Source organism: Miniopterus schreibersii (genome assembly GCF_964146895.1).
Source record: "Miniopterus schreibersii genome assembly, chromosome: 6".
Classification (NCBI taxonomy): Eukaryota; Metazoa; Chordata; class Mammalia; order Chiroptera; family Miniopteridae; genus Miniopterus; species Miniopterus schreibersii.
The window spans coordinates 21,376,701-21,394,665 of NC_138107.1; the positions used below are offsets into that span (position 1 = coordinate 21,376,701).

The 17,965-nt window shown below is 41.6% G+C and overlaps 1 protein-coding gene across 4 annotated transcripts in view; it reads right to left on the reverse strand.

Annotated features, from left to right (window-relative positions):
- Positions 1–17,965, reverse strand: part of GCLC (glutamate-cysteine ligase catalytic subunit) — a 44,311-nt gene that overhangs the window by 16,118 nt on the left and 10,228 nt on the right. For all 4 annotated transcript variants that reach the window (XM_081140538.1, XM_081140540.1, XM_081140539.1 and 1 more), the window contains exons 2-4: positions 5,922–6,034; positions 4,934–5,116; positions 1,206–1,319 (exon numbers count right to left, since the gene is read on the reverse strand). In XM_081140538.1, the coding sequence (XP_080996664.1) occupies positions 1,206–1,319; positions 4,934–5,116; positions 5,922–6,034 (410 nt within the window). The remainder of the gene's footprint in view (positions 1–1,205; positions 1,320–4,933; positions 5,117–5,921; positions 6,035–17,965) is intronic.

Here is a 17,965-nt window from a genome sequence, read left to right on the forward strand (position 1 = left end):
ATAAAATCAAGTCTACATTTTTTACTTTCTTAATGTGGCTACTAGAAAACTTAGAACAACATCTGGGGCTTGCATTATGACTCTGCTGGACAGTACTGCTGTAGACCCAGCTTCAGTGCCACTTCTTCATGAAGCCTGCTTGGATCCCCTTAGTCAAAAGCACCCTCCTTTCTTCAAGGAGTCTCCCTGGTGCCACCATTTTTTTGACACTGTCATTATCTTTTCTTACAGCTGACAATCTCTCTTCCCCTTCAACACACACTAACAACTGAGGTTGGGAACTAAGTCTATAAATCATTGTCTCCCCCAAAAGACTCTGCATATAGCAGGTGTGCAGGCCTCTTAAAAAAAAAGTTTTTGATTTTAGAGAGAGGGAGAGAGAGGTAGACACATCAGTGATATGGGAGAATCATCAATTGGCTGCCTCCCGCATGCCCCCTACTGGGGATCGAGCCCACAACCCAGGCATGTGCCCTGACTGGGAATGGAAGTGTGACGACCTGTTTCTTAAGTCTACGCTCAACCACTGAGCCATGCCAGCCAGGCTGTGCAGGCCTTTTTTTAAAATGAATACTGAGAAGTCCCAACACTCCTAACTCTAGGTCAGGCTCCTGGGTTCAGGGTGATGGGTGAGACTCAAGGTACAAAGCCAAGTTCAGTCTGGTGTGCGCCCTGAAGCAACTTAAACCCAAGAATTAAATTATAAACTAACAGATAATAGAACAGAAGGTAGAGTGCCTATTATATGCAAATTGTACGTATTTTACCTTATCAGGGTATATAAAGAATGGAATGAGTGGATCACAGATACTGGTGATAACTTACAGAGAGGGGGAAAAGGTAGAAATAACTAAGGGAAAGCTTCCCAAAATAGGTGTTTACAGACTAGGATGGAAAAGAATCTGCTCACTAAAGGAGAAGACAGTGGCTAAGTTAATGACTTTAAGGTGAGTTGAAAATGGGCAAGTCCAGCCTGGCACTAGAAGGCACAATCAAGCAGCCTTGGGGCTCCTGACACATAATAGAGTAGTAGTGGTAGTGGTGGTGGTGTGTGTACATATGCCTGCTGTCTTCTCTGCTTAATTACAAAAGGAATCAGAATTCCACACATGCTCAAAAAGGATTCCCGGGCAGGAATCTTGTCCTCTCAGAAGGCAGGGATCTGCTCGAGAGGCACCTGTGTTTAAACACAGAGCCATACTCACCTGAAGCGGGGGTGCCTGTTTATTGCTTCATCAGGAAAGAAGAGGGACTTGGAAGCTCCTCCTTCGACTGGGTTGGGTTTGAACTCAGGCAGTGTGAACCCAGGACAGCCTAATCTACAAAAAATTCAAGAACTAAATAGATAGGATTTTTTTCAAGAGTTAATTATGTCTCGCCATCATTGCACCTGTTAAAATAGCTTGTGTCTATTAGTCCCCTCTTCAGAGGCTCAGGCACACAAATGTTCTGTAAACACTGTGCCCCATGACAACCACCCCTTTGCCTTTACATTATTCACCAAGATCTTTTGTGACTTCAGCCCTTTACTGACCTCATCAGAGAGCTTCCACTCACTCATCTACAAAACATCCACTTTTGTCCTACCCATCTCTTCATTTAATAGCAACGACCCACAGCACACAAGCCCCTTCCCTTGGTCATGTCCATTGTCAGGGGTTGTAGGTTCCTCCCTACACAGCTTCTGAGGCTTCCTTTTACTAGCTCTAAATTCTTAGCTTACCTTTTGACCCCTGCACACTGCCACTGCCCAACCTCCTCATAAGCTTTGTCTGAATCTGAAAGAGGTCTCCTGTGGTTTTTTTTTTTACCTCTGCAGGTCACCTCAAAAATCCCTCAAGATTAGGTTAGTTAGTGTCTCTACAGGTGTCCCCATCCACCCCTGAAATCTTGCTCTGAAGTCTAAAACTCAACCCTATTATCTACTTGACCTAAAGAAGAGTTTTAGTTCCAAAACAGAAAACGAAAGCTCTGTAGGCATCCCTAAGCAGAAGCTCTAATTCCGTATCAATTACAGTGACACCACCAGTTCTTGGAGTTAAGAATTTTAAAGTCATTGTTAAGTGTGCTGTGAGGCAGGACCAAGATGAACAAGTGAGTGAAAGCAAAACCAGGGAGCCTCTTGTCAGGCTTCAGATCAGGGACAGGAAACTTGTGAGCCAAGACTAGCCTGTGACTTATTTTCAACCCCGACCTTTCATAAAATGAAATACCTGTTGACTGACCACTTCCGCCTGTGAATAACAACTGAATCTGTTGATCTTATCTAGAAACCGTTCTCAGGGTTGATGGGGACTCCTGCAGCCATGTGCATTGTTTACCACAGGGATTCTTAGCCAGTGTGTTGATCTGGTGAGTCAGAGCTCGGATCCTTAGACTCCTGAAGCTTTTCTTTTCTTCTAGCCTAGTATTGCCCACAGAACCTCCTGCCGAGATGGCCATGTTGACACCTGCACTGTCACTCCCAGTATGAGATCACCAGCCATAGGTGGCCTCTGAGCTCTGAACTGCAGCCAGTGTGGCTGAGGAACTGAGTACTCCATATTCTATATGTTTGATTAAACTTAACTCGTCATATGACCATTGTTTTGGACAATTCCACACTAGGGTTTTGCCTCTTTACAGAGAAAAATCAGTTTACAGTTAAGAAACCAAGTACTATTTTCACTCTTGATCCCAAACTAAAACTTTCCGTATCATTTACTATGGATGTAAGGAGATGCTTCTACAACTAAATATTATTGTTTAGTTTTCAATTCCAAAAATACCCTCCCATCATAAAACATATGGCTAGGCTTCTTTTTTCCTTAAGATTTTTAGAATAAAACTTATTTCCTGTCTCAACTCTCCCTCATCATAACTTAAGCTAAATATTAAAAAGGGTGGGGAGGGGCAAAAGTTCCATATGGAGCCATTCTCACAAGGAAAAAGACACATCAAGTTTAATAAAAAATGTCCCTTTGGGGCCCACTGTCATACTACTATATGTTCCTGTATTTAAAGTAAGAGAAAACAATTCTGGTTTGTATTACAAAATTTTTTTTTTTAAATAATGGGGAAAAAAGGAAATTTTTAAATATTAAATTTCCCAGTTCACTGAAACTTGTCAAATAACATCTGTAAACATACTTCTTGGCCTTTATTATTCTAAATTTCATAATAACTACTTAACCAACAGCCTCCAGGTTTGCTGATTTTGCCATCTCTTGGTCTATCCACTTTTTCCATCTCCACCACCCACCGTCATGCAGGTGGCCATCGTCTCCCCCCGAATGAACCCTGCACCCATTCTACAACCACATTGGCACTACTACAGTCCAAGCGAGGGGCTGCAGAACTAAAACGTGATGCTATCTGCCCAACCCAACCTTCCCAAGGCTGCCGACTGCTTTTAGGATAGCAACCTAAATTCCTAGTTAGCACAATCTGGCCCACCAACTACCTGCCTGGCATCACCTTACCCCACACACTTCCACTTCACTCTCAGCATCCTTGTCACACCAGCAGGCTTTCCTCTAGCTCTCAGAAGGCTCTGTGCTCCTCCAACTCATCCTAGAACTTGTACCCAAGCTGCTCCCTCTCCCTAGGACATCCCTTCCCTCTCCACTCCTACTAAACTCCTACTAGAACTTTGAATGTCATTCTAATCATCCTCCCTAGGAAGAGCCTTCCTCCACTTTGCAGAGGCCATTAGACAACCATGTCACACTCTCTTTGCCCCACATCCCTTTACTACTTCCCCTCATGATCACATCCCCTCACTGCATTGGTCTGGTGTGGAGCAGGCACTCAGGTATCTGAGTGAATGGCAGCATGATTTCTTTACCTCCTCCTTCAAACACTGAGGCAAAGGAGCATGCCACTTCTCTTCCAAGCAAACCTGTCCACCCTCACACAGCTGGGGTTTTTATTCTGGCAGGGAGAGGGGAGTGGCTTGCACAAATGGAACAAAGGAAATCACAGAAAATAAAAGACATTTTTCTAAATGTTTGATGAGTTGCTAAATAAGGTTTCAACTATTTAGATGTGACAATGGAAATGTTAAAAAAGGAAATTCTCATTCAAGTTTCCTTTTAAGACCAATGGTACGACTGAATGCCCGTGTACATTACGGACATTTATCAAGGGAAAAAAGTATGAAAATAGTTCACACTATCCCAGGACATAGATACCAATCCCCAAAGCTCTTGTGAACTTTGAGGAGGTAAGCGTACTTGGTCACACTGACAAATCAATCAGACTGACGATCTGGTAGAACTGTATTCTTAAAAACAGGCCCTACATATAATTGTAGCACATACCTCTTTGTAAGCTAATCTCATTATCTATATTTATATTTATGAGCTTTTAGCCATTACTATATTTGATACAAATCTAAATTTTCTTTTCTACATAATATCCAATTATGACCTAATCACCTCTGCCCCTTGTTGACAATATGTGCCAATAGTGCCCTAGGGGCACTGATACCAGCCCTCCAACGGGTGACCCTCTGATCAGCCACCAATATCACCATTTGCTGGTAGGCAAACACATGTGAGGGTGTGAACAGCGAGTGAGAAAAGCACTTGATCATCAGGGAACTCACAACTCCTCTCAGGGTCAAGAGCTGCATGGCCCAGGAAGTGCTGCTCCCTCTACGCCTGGGGGGACGCTGCCACACTGCTAACAGTCATGGTGGTCCTCATGGTCTTCCCCACCAAGCCCAGATGATGACTCTTACCACAGTGCTCCGGGCCGCCGCCACCCACTGGGCCAGGCATGCAATGTTTGCGGGCAGCTCTAACATTACAGAGTCTATCAGAGGCAGTACTGTGAAGAGCGACCTGTCCATAAAGTCTAATGACTGCAGAGTCAAAGCTTGGTCAGGATTTGCTCTCTATAACCTCGGGCTCTGAGCTGTGTGCTGGGGCATGTTCACATAGGAACTAACCTGGGAAATGAAGTTATTGTGCAAAGAGCCTGATTTTCCTTTAATAAAGAAGTCGCCTCCTTCCGGCGTTTCCTCATGTTGTCTTCAACGGTGTTGAACTCGGACATGGTTCCTCCATATGGCTGTCCAGGAGTCCCTTCAATCATGTAACTCCCATACTCCGGTCTCCAAAGCGTAGGGTGGCTACAGAAGGAAACAATCCGCTCCACCTTATTTTGCTGCATGCAGTCTACTCAGCTTTTAGATCTTTTAAAAAGTTGCCTCAAATATCTTAGAAACTATTATGTATAAATAAACCTAAAAACTCCTTTACAATTCCCAAAGGCCATTAATTTTTCAAAGCTATTCAACCATGTTAGGGTTAAAAGTACTGGGTCCAAAATATATATAAATAACTGAAAATGCACACAGGGCACTCTCTGTTCAAGACCAGCAAGTCCCCTGTGCAGAAAAGGAGATGAGGCCTTCAGGGCTCTTTCAGTTCTGTGCTGAGGTGCCTACTCATGTGCAACCTACCAAGATCTAGTGAGGAAGAAAACGAACTGCAGAGTACAAGCCTCCTTCACCTCTTTGTCTATTTAAATAAATAGACAGCCAAACAAAACCCATCTTCAAGTTTTATCCGGTGTCATAGTTTATGATCTCAGTAACACTATAGCAATTTTTTTTTAAATAATAGTAAACAGGCTTTATATTGACTTTACTATTCTAAGTGCTTTATTATATTAATGGATTCAAAATGTCAGTACCCTACAAGGCACATATTATCCCTACCTTAAAGGTGAGGACTCAGGCACAGAGAAGTTAAGTGATTTGCGTAAGGTCACCCAGCTATTAAAGACAGGAACCAGGATTTCAACTCAGGCAACCGTTATCACAGCCCAGGCTCTAACCTGCTATGCTATCCTGTCTCCTTTACATCTGAGGAAAGAGTCTATGCTAGTAGTTCTGACAGTTTCAAAAACACCTAAACAAGCCTTCAGCTTACTTTGGGTTTGTCCTTTCCCCTTTTTCTTGTAGAGTTTCAAGAACTTCTTCTCCAGACAGGACCAACTGGACTTTTTTATTTTCATGATCGAAAGACACCAACATGTATTCCACCTGTTGAAACCAAGGAGAGAAAGATGAGCATTATTCCAGTCTGGTGCTCAGAGCGACTTTTAAGAGAAGAAGGCGGGGAAACATGGAGGTTGGAAAGGAAGACAATAACTGGACGCTGTCACATTTTCATACACTACAGCACATAAGCATGTTTGCATAATATGAAAACCTGGAGAAAATAGACAACAGTGGCATTGAAGACAAGAACTCTTATATCTCAATTCCTTCCTTCCTCTGATCTACTTCTTATCCTACAGAAAGGTCAAGATGCCTATTTTGACAATTTATACTGCAAGAGAGAACTATTTCAAAGCTAAGGTTCTATAAATTACAGCTGCAAGAAGTTGCATTTTAAAATTTATTTCCTCAATTGGCTTACTATAAGTTTATGAAAGTGATTATTTAGATATTCCGATCAAGGTAGATGATCCTTCCTTACTGGCAGGTTATTAACTAATTCACTGTACGTCTCACTATTGGAGAGTTCAATGATCAACTCACCAATATGGAGCAGTTATTTTAGGGGTTTCAACCACTTAGTTTGGGTTTTTCAATAATAACATAAGACAACTTCCTGACTCTGAAGCCAGATCAAACTGGCAATGCAAGGTGCTCTAGTGCATTTATAACAATGCCTGGGGGGATTCTGATAACAATCAAGAGTTCAGTACCAAAGTAACACTCTTCTGGACAGAGGACACGGTGAACCTGCTTTTGTTTTCCCTCAAATCACGTGCTTTAAATCATGACTTTGATATAAACAGTGAAGATTATGAATCACCACGACTGAAACACACACATTACCTGTAAGTGAAAGGTATGGAGCTGGATCATTCAGGCAAACACCCAAGAGTACCTTTTGCAAAAGACAGAGAACAGGAGGCAAACTGATGTCCCACAAAGCAGACCAGTACACAGATGTATTTATTTTATTTGGCTTATCACAGTATTAAAATTTTTTAAAAAGGGGCAAACAACAATACATCTACTACCTGACAGTTACACGTAAATCCGGAATCCCAGCCTTAGAAACACACGCCCAGAAGCCCAGCAGTATGCTGGAGTCCTGCAGGCCAGGGGCCGGGCTGCTCTCCTCTGAGGCGGCGCACTGTGGTCTGCAGTGGCCTATTCCCTTAGGTATGTGTGCCTGCCCAGTCCTGGAAGGCATGTGAGCCAGCCATCCCTATCACAGAAATGGTAACATTCAAGAAACTGTTTTGCCCTTCAACTAAGAAATATAATTATAAAAGGGGGGGAAATGTTAGTAACCATGAGAAATGGCTTCAACAACAAAAAAATAAACTTTCAATTAACTTTTATTGCTGTGGACTGTATGTTTTTGTCCCCCTAAATTCGTAGGTTGAAGCCCTTAATCTCCAATGTAATGGTATTTGAGGCGAGGCCTGTAGGGGGTAATTAGGTCAGGAGTCCTCATGATGGGATTAGTGCCCTGAGTAGAAGACATGAAAAATGATCTCTCTTCACCATGTGAGGACACAGCAAGAAGGCAGCCATTTGTAAGCCAGAATGAGTGCCCTTACCTGGAACTGAATCTGCCCACACCTTTGATCTTGGACTTCCCAACCTCCTGAACTGTGAGAAATGTCTGTTTAAGACACCCAGTCTATAGTATCTGTTACAGCAGACTGAACTGACAAGACAGTTACCTTATCAATGAGTTTAAGTTCCCACTCATGCTTCTCCATTAGAATATTTTAGTTCAAAAAACAGGTAAGACTATACTTGATATAAGTACAAGAACCAGAAATGTGAGATTTGCACCTATATAATCAATCACTCAATGTCAAATTCCTGAAATCTATGGGCTACAGAATCTGGAACTGCTCCCAATTTTAAGTACAGGTTTTCAGATAGCATCTACAGATCCATGACTCCCTAAGAGCTAAAACATGATGGGACAGGAAACTTTGTTTAGTATCGGGATGAATATATGAAATATCATAGGTATGAGAAAGAAGTTTATCTCTAAGTGAGCATTATGAGAAAAGGTATACCATGAACTTTTCACTTATGGATCCTAATCTTCAAACCCATCGTGCAAAGTTGGCACGATCACCCTTTTTACAGATGGGCAGAGGTTCAGAGATGCTGAGTAAATTGCCCAAGACCATGGTGTCATAGGAATATGAACCCAGCTCTGTCTGGCCTCAAGGCCCAACACACCTTGTTGCTAGGACTATAGAGGATGCTAGTCTTATTAGTGATAGCTTTTTAAAAATTATTGTAAGCTATATGAGGCAGGGAAAGGTTATAAAACTGGCTGAAAATCTCTCAAATTGATTATGCCTCAGTTTTATGAGGTGGGCCTGACATTGTATCATAGTAGTAGAGATGTACCAGTTTTGGTTACAGATTTAAATAGGTGGGTCAGCTCATTTCTTCGGCCCAGGACAGAGCTCCTGTGTGCTCTATGCAGCATTCCTACCTATCCCAGTTAGAAGGAATCCTCCTTCCATCACTGGTTCCAACATTATCTGCCTGGCAGCCATCTGTTATCAGGGTTAAGTTATCTTCTTAACCAGATAATATGCTTCCTGAAAGATGAAGAGAAACTTCCTAGCTTACTGGGTTGCCATCATTTACTATCACAATGAGCAAGAACTTTTGTACCAATTGTATAACCTAAATTGAAATAACTTTTGTTAGTTTCCTAGTTTTGAAATAATTGAAACCCTTGGTTTTCAAGTCACTCTTAGCCCACAACTTAAAGCATAGGGAGGGCAAAAGAACAAAAAGCTTAAACTCAGTTTGAGTTTTAAATATCAGCCAAATGGATGACATTTAAAATGCTAACAAACCAAACTCTCCTTAATTAAAAAAAGAATATCCACAATCTCATTAAGCAAATGAAACAGAAAATTATCAGAATACTTCTCAGATGAGAAAGAAAAACTTCCTTTTGGATAAAATCTATTTTCAGTTAGAAGCCTCAGGATTCCCTGAAGATTTTTCAAACTCAAATTTAAGGCATTCTGAGGTAATTGTTCCCTATAGTCAACTTGATCTTTCTGTACCAGTGCTGAAAATGGTTCTTTAACCTCTTGGCTTTCTGTTATCTTAAATCATCCTTCCCCCACCAACTTCAATACATTTATGTCTATTTCTAATTCTAGTTCACACAAACACTCAAATAATTAACTCAATCTTTAAGAGTCAAACTAGAACTGAACAGGATTTTAGTTCAGTAACCTAACTGTTGAGAGATAATAAAAAGTGATTCAGCGGTTGAGTGTCAACCTAGGATCCAGGAGATGGAGGTTCAATTCTAGGTCAGGGCACATGTCTGGGTTGAGGGCTTGATCCCCAGGTCGGGGTGTGCAGGAGGCAGCCGATCAATGACTCTTTCATCATTGATGTTTCTATCTCTCTCTCTCCTTCTCTTCCTCTCTCTGAAATCAATAAAGATGTGTGTGTGTGTGTGTGTGTGTATAAGTGATACAATAAGACAATGTTCTCCGAATATGAAATACCTAAGGCACAGTGATTTTACTAATTCTGGATTTTTTCCCCATCCTAAATCTTTTTGCATCCAAAGTATGAGAGGAAAAGACAAAATCAAAGAGAAAATGACAAAACAAGATATAGAGGCCCTTCTGTACACAACATAGATTCCTTAGATTCTAAGGATTAAACTGTAACAGACTCCTCACTTCAAATAGCATGTAGACGGCACACTCAGAGTTTTATTACAGCAGCATCTATGTGTATACACATACGCACACACACCTCTAAAAGTGCATGCATGCCCAAAGAGCATTGTAAGTGGACTGTAGAGTGACCAATTCGAATTTGGATAATTAACACATCATTTGGAAAAAGCACAAATAGCCACGGCACTACTCTCAGTACACAGGTCACAATGCCCTAGATGTAACTTAGGGAAACTGCTTCTTGGTGCCCATCAGTTGTCTTTTTTAGTGGAGGGAGAATAAGCCCCATAAAAATAACCTACCGCTCTTTGTGAGACACTCATATTTTTAAAATGTACACTTACTTTTTCTACAAATGAAAATTAAAACCCTTTAAATTTCATTGCAAAAGGCTAAATGGCTAAATTTTATCCCACTAGAATAACAGTCACAAATATCCCTGAGCTGTTTAATCAAAGACAAAGGCACATTCAAAGACTATTATATAGTTTACTGTTATACAGTGTTGCTAGGAACGACCGGACACAGTAACCCTCTAGTTATTTAATGCAGGTTTGCACAAGCACAAGGTGCTTTATTCATCTGAAATTAGGCCAATAAACAATCTTAATTGAGGGTGATGTAAGTAACCAGTACAATGCTGAACATATAATAGAGGGTGAAATACTTGTGGCATTAGAGTTCAAGATAACAGTAAATATTAACTGTTAATATTAAAATTTTTAGTATTTACGTTGTTTTTAAATGACATTTACCAAGTTTAAAATCAAAGTTTTCCTCTTTAAAACTACAACAAGAACAACAAAAACATTTTGATATTCTACCATTAAGGTAAGCATTTCAGGGAGCTTAGAATTTAAGGAAAGGCTAGACATTTTATAAAATACATATTTTTAAATTTCTACTCTTTGGAGGTGAAAACAGTGCTTCATTCGGCAAACAATCTACTTCTCTAAGACTCAGAATCAGTTGTAGGCGGTTTCCCTATTTAGGGAGGTTATACTTTGAGAAAATTCCTTTGTCTCTAGTCATCCTACTGAAATTCAAAATTCAGGGTTGGGGGCCAGCTCCAGTATTCACTGTTGGCTCTCTTCCACTGGCCCAAGCCTATAGTCCTGACTCCTCCTAGAACCACCTGCTGCTTCTCAGAGACCCAGTTTTCTCCTTACACTAACTTGAAAAAAAGCCCACTGGCCTTTTTGAGGGTTATGGTTCTAGTGAGAGTTGATGACAAACCAGTGCCCAAACAGCATCTTGCTCCCTCCTCTGCTGTGCCTGCCTCCCTTACATCCCCATTTGCTTCATCCTTTCATCTACTCAAGAAAGCCCTGTGCTGGGAATACTGTGAAGAGCCAGGCAGACGTAGTTCCTGCTGTAAAGCTTACATTGTGGCTGGAGCCACAGTTAATAACACAACATAGCTAAATGACCTTCGTGAATGCTTGAGATGTGCATATGTAATAGAATCTGATCCAGTCTGGGAGATCAGAAGGCTTCTAGGAGGATGGAGACTGCCCAAAGGAGAGGGTCTGCTGATAAAATATAAATCTAATCTCCCACAGGATTTCCCTGACCACCATTCTGACTGCAGCAGAATCACCTGTCTGGCTGGTCAGAGATGCAGATAAGCCAGTCCCACTCGACAGAGATCATGTCACAATAGTCCTTCTCTAGATTATAAGCCTAGTAACCATGCTTTCTGTCCAGAAGACTATTTCCTCATATGGCAAAATATGAATGACTAATATTTTTGAGCACTCTCAACCATCTAGTTGGATGGCACCCATTTCCATATCCACCATGATACCCAAACTTGGAGGACCCAAAAAGGTGCTAGCCATAGTGACACTCTTTAAAAAAAAAATCACCTATACTTAGATAGGGAAGACCTGAATGACAAGACCAAAAGAGCAGCTAAGCTTAAAATAGTGGACCAACTTCAGTTAGAAATTCTAATATAGATGTAATAAAATTTGATATGGCTCAGAATTTGGTTTAAGGCAAACTTCCAGGTTAGAGATGTATAAGGATATTACTAAATATCAAAACCACTGTCTTATGTGGTAACATTTTGGGAAACCAAGTATGAAGCAGAAATTGTAACATGCGATTCTGTATACTGTGTATGATATTTTAAACTGGTAGCTGTTGATATGTCAAGTTAAACTGTGCTCTGTCCCCCAAAGAAATGTTTTAGTAGTGTAGTCTCTAAAGTTATATCAAATTCTCATAATACAATATATTTTTACTTTTCCCACCTACTATGAAATGTCATTTCATATCACAGAATTACACAGGTGAACTCTAAGGAAGTTTACACTTTCAGAAACCAAAATCAATGTGGCCTCACCCTGACCTTATCTAAGTTGGCTTCCTAAAATAGACCAGCTTACAGAGCAGCAGAACAGCAATGAATTTCCTATATGATCAGGTGAAGTAACTTCCTTGAATCACTATCTTGACCCACACAGAGAAAACACATTCTTCACATGACAAGATTAGTGACATGAAGAGTAAGTGAAAAAATTTAGGGTTTTAAAAGAGAGAAACTGGGAGCTGCTGGAAAAATTGTGGTGAATTTCCTACAGGGAACAATGACACCTTTCATTAAAGGGAAAGATTAAAACCATGTTGTCCATTACTAGGCACATGTGGCTATTTACAATTAAAATTAATTAAAATGCAGTTCCCCAAGTCCCACTAGTGGCTATCCTACTGACTAAGCAAATATTTCTATTACTGCACATAGTTGTACTGAACAGCACTGGAGTAAACTCAATAGATGCCACAACCCTGGAACTGTACCTGGACAAATGAATTCATTATATGGGAAATCCCTGAATGTAGATCTGCTCTTTTATGGCCTACAGACAGAATGAGGCATTTCATCTCTGGCCTTGAAAATTTACATTGGCTGACTTTTTTTTTTTTTTTTTTTTTTATACCATAGCACTACACTTCAGGCATATGTCAGTTTTAATTTCTGATGGTTATAAAGGCCATGTTAAGGCACACCTATTATTTCTGAACCAAATCTAACAGGACCCAACCAGTCTTCTCACACAAACGAACCTCAGAAAAGGTAGCACATAAGTTACCAGTGGTGGTGTTTGCTATGGGCACCAAGTTAATGCAGACAGTCTGCAATAGAGAAACCTGAACATAAACCAGAAGACTCTTCCTCCTAAAGAAACAATATTGTAAATATAAGTAGTTTTTATTTACCTCAAAACATCTGTACTTTAGTACTTATAGCTTCTGGGTTCTAACGACAAGTTAATTCTTTGGCTTTTTCCTAAGAACATATTCCCCTGCCAGAGTCCTAGTTACCATGTGGCTGGCAAGAAAGAGGGTATCCTGGTTCCCAGATACAGGCTGCTTTGGATCAATTTTTCTGCAGGGCTCAGCTGGAGGGGTAGGGGGAGTGTGGGGGAGCGGGGCCACATCAAGAACCTCTGAGGTGGCTCCTACCAGGTACAGAGCGCTCAGGACTTTAGCAGAGGCAGGACTGTTGCTAGAGAACACCCACCCTCCACGGTGCAGCCCAGCTCAGGGCCTGATATACTACTAGAGCTGAGCAAGCAAGAAAGCAAGCATGTTTCCTTGTGGTATATGTAAGTTAGGTTGGCCTAAATTCAGAGACTGCCTATGAGAAAATCAGGGTTTTAGTTCTTAGGAACTGGTGGTAGACTAACTCACCCAACAAAGGGGGAGCTAAAAAAAAAGAAGAGTGCTTTCTAAAGAGACCGAGAGCGAATGCTACCACAGAGGAATTCTAACTCCAAAGTAACTGCTGTGCTCAAAGGGGGCCCACTGGAAGGTGGAGACTTGTTACATAAACTCCTTCACTGCTGTATTTGAGAGATTCATGTTAAAGGAGTAAAATTTCAAAAAGATAAGTCAAAGCTCCTGACTCCAGGCTCTAATTCTAGCCCACTACCTGCCACCATGGGATGAAGCTGACCGAGGCTGCATAGTGATCAAGTGAGGTCCGCCTGATCTTCCCGGGAAAGGCTCGTCTGCAGCTGCCTTTTCATAGGGCTCCATTGCCAGTAGATTACTAGCTGGGAATCTGTGGCCACATTACTAAACCTGTCAGCATTTGTCCTGCAGACAGAGAAACTGACCAAGCATATTCAATAGTATAGTTTTGAAAGAACTAGAAGGGAATCATTGGCCATCTGGTACCAAAATTATTTAAGCCTGCATTTGTGACTCTAAGACAGTTATAATGTAGTTCACAAACAAAACCCCTACTTTCTTTGTTGACACCGCCCCTTCCTCTATTCTTTCTTCTTTTCCTTTCTACCTTTAATCTCATCTTGGGTTGCAGCCTACAGCCCCAGAACTCTTTTCCTTCCGTTATCTGGGAGGTGGTCCCTAGGGGAGCAGCTAGGAGTGCATGCTTTGCAATCAGTTTGAATCTTATTAACTCCTGAGTTTGTTTTCTCTTTTGTAAAATGGGGAGAATAGCTACCTCATAGAGCCACTGGGGAGGATTCCATAAAATAATGCATGTAAACTGCTACAACAGCAGTACGCACACAGTACCACTCAAATGCTAGTGGTTATTATTTTCTAGCTCTAGGGCAGTGATACACTTATTAAGGCAGAATAGTGTCTTATAAGTGTTTTTCGAATGTTGGTTACAACCCCGTAGCAGGCCATGGGGTTGTAATCAACACTACAAAAAACTTGAAATGAAGTAGTATAAAATATCAGAATATGTCACTTATGGGAAAGAGTACTGTTTCACCAAATTATTGTTTCAAACACCATTTGTTTCAGGTACTGTTGGTCTCAGTCAAAGGTGAAGCTACTAGTGTAGAATATGCCCAGCTCTACAAGGAGGCAGACCTGGCTGTGCTCCTTCACCACACAGATCAAGTCACTCCCCTCCTTGAAATTTCAAAGGGCTCACACTCAGCAAAAACTCCTACCCCTCACCAAGAGCGTTCAGTCGATCTTCCGGCCTCTGCTTCCTCTGTATCAACGTCGTCTCCCCCATCACCACATCCCAGCCACAGCGGCCACCTCTCTGTTTCTCCATCCACCACTTCAGGGCCTTGAGGTACTTTTGTTCTCTCTGGTTGGAAAGACTCTCAGGCCTTCAAATAGCTGGCTTATGTGGGCCTCAAGTCCAATGTCACCTCTTCAGGGAAACCTTTGCTGACACCCCCCAACACTGTGACCCCCTTCTTGTTGCCACCCCCAAGAGGCACCAAGCACACTAGTGCCTCCTGGACTTGTGCAAGGTGGCTACCCTGCCCAGAGCAATCTTCATTTTCCTTCTGTTGTCACAAATATTACAATTACAGACATTTAGAATGCTTTCTGATCTTAGTTTCAACATCTGGAAAATAAGAAAAAAATACACCATAATATCCCTTCCAGCTCTAAGCTACTATTTCTGTAATTAAACTCTTCCAGAAATCCTCTTAGTATATAACTATCAATTTTTATTCACTCTCAAATACAATGCATTACTTACTTTGCATTGCCAGGAAAGTAATTTTACTCAAATGCACTTTCTTGTTACTAACGTTTCCCTCTTCCTTTTAAGCATATGATCTCTTTAAAAACTGCATGTATATATCAGTGGAAATCTTTCTAAACCTGATTACCTCCTCTTCTGCTATCAACCGGAAGACAGTAAAGACACCTTCACTTTTTATTAAGGCTTCGGGCTTCATTAGCAACCTCATTTCTAATTAGTCCCAACAGAGCAAGGCCCTGGAGACCCAAGGCTGCTGCATCTAGATCTGCTTTTCAGTTGCTCTTTCTGAATTAGTCTATCATCTCTGCCTCAAATGGTTTTTTTGTATTTCATCCTGAGCTGGGAACCTAGATGAAAGGGCTTGCAGGAATTGTGTATAAAGCCAGTGATCTCTGGGTAAGGACCCAAGACACACATCCAGGAGTAAAGTGCATGAACTCTGTACTAAGAGGGCTTTTGTTTACTTCCTAGTTCCTACTCTTTGAGTAACAGTAAGAAGATCGTGGCCCTGTGGGCCCAGAGGAGAGGACTCCCGTGCTTAGCATGGGCAGGACTGTTGAAAAGTGTGCTAGATAACAACATACCTTCCAAGTACCTGAATTGTGTCAAATGTAAATATTTAGAGAGGGATGCCCGGCTGGGCGTGGCTCAGCGGTTGAGTGTTGGCCTAGGATCCAGGCGATCAGGGTTCAATTCCTGGTCAGGGCACATGCCTGGGTTGCGGGCTGCAGCCAATCAATGACTCTCATCATTGATGTTTCTATATCTCTCTCTCCATCTCCTTTCCTCTCTGAAATCAATAAAGATTTTTTTTTTTTTAAAGTTTAAAAAATAAATAAATAAATAAATATTTGGAGAGGAAAATGAAGGAAGCACCCCAAATAACCTTTTTAGGTTCATATCAAGCTTACAGTTCTCAGAGTATATACTTTACAAACAAGATTTAAAAAAAACTCACAAAAACAAACTTAACTTTCCAGTGTTTAAGGTCAACTGCTACAACCCCTAACTGTTTAAAAAGCTTCCGAGAAGTGCCAGCCAGCTTTCACAGAGTACTTCAAGATCTTCACTCTCTCTCCAGAGTATTAAAATATGTGAAGCTCCGTATATCCCAGCTCATGACCCCTGTTAGTGACCCAAAAGTGGCAGAGTTGCAGCCAACTCCTAATAACTTCCAGGAAATGGGTTGTGGAGTCCCTCACCTTAGGATTTTGTTTTAGGGCTGCTAAGTCAGCATCCAGTTCAAAATGAAAGAAGTTAACTGACTAAAGGACTAAAAAGAGGAGCTGGGGGAAGAGAGACTAAGACAGTGGGTCTGTGTGAATACTAATGTAATCCAGAACATCTGGTTTGGGGGTTCTTTTGTAATCTTGCTGTAGAAATACGTTTACCTACCAAATCCTGACCATAACAGACACAAAAATCTAAGAATACAGAAAGCTCTCCAAGGAGTATCCAACAGAGTAGAACCTTCACCGTATGAACTTCCAAGGACATAGTAATCTAGAAAATGAAGTTTTCCAGGTACTTGTAAAGGTATATCCAAATGACCTCTTTTGCCTAGAAGTCTGAGGCTTACTCATGTTTCCCCATCTTCTAAAACAACGTCTGAGAAACCGAACGTTTAAGTGGAGACTCAGGATCATCATTCTAGCACTCAATCCATTACAATCATTTACAATATACAACAGAGATGACTTAGCCACAGAGATACTACTTAAGTGACCCAAACTCATGTGCTTTCTCAGTTCAATTCTGTTTCTGAAAATTATAATCGCGATTTCAAGGACTCTGCAAGCTGTGAAAATATACATGGAGCTTTGTGCCATTTATTTTGGCCAGAAACCAATTTTTGCTTTTCCCAAGTTCTTAATATGTTTGGAATAGCCTTCAGTCCCTGCCTAACCAGCAAATCCAATGGCTTCATTTCAGTTCCCATCCTTCCATACCTCCGGAAAGCCTGCCATCCCTCTCCCACACCTGGCGGTCCTACTGCCCTTCTCAGGATCCCACACTAAACCTGACCCCTATGTGTGTCTTCATCAGGCCTCTGTGCACCAATGTTTCCTTCCTCTGGTTACCCTGCTCTCCATCTTCAGGCCGGTGGCTGCGCAGGCACACACAGCCAGCTCAGGTGTTGCTCCTGCTGTCTCCTCACTGTCCACCTAGAAGAGGTAGCACTGGGCTCCTTAAATTCAAGGTTCCAAACCAAATATCCAAACCAGCTCCCTCAGAAACTATCTCCACAGAGATTCTTACTCAATTGGTCATCTAAGCTAGGACGTGAGTGAGAGGCTTAAACACTCAGGTGCCAGGTGCTCAGATTCCTCCTCAAAGTAGCTCCTTAATATGAGTAACTACTTCTAGAGCCTCAGGCCAGACTCTCTCCTCTCTCTGTAGAGATGTTCTGTAGACGGTGGGCTCCTTGTCCTCAGTGACCCTTCCAAACCCATTTTTCACACTGTCAACAAAGGGATCTATCTAGGGGGGAAAAAATCACCTTGTACCATTCCTGGACTTACAATACCACGTCTGCCCTAAAGAACTTTCAACAGCCTGAACCTAACCCACTTTTCTAACCTTAACCTCCAGCCATTCCCTATTCCCTGCTTTGGTCCTATGTTATAGCAGTACTCCCTCAACTTTAGCGCCTTCATAATTTCATATTTACACATGCCCTTTGAGAGTCTACCAGAAGGTTCCCCCATCTATAAGACTCCCAGAATCTCCAGATAGAGCAAACCCACCCACCCAACCACTGGG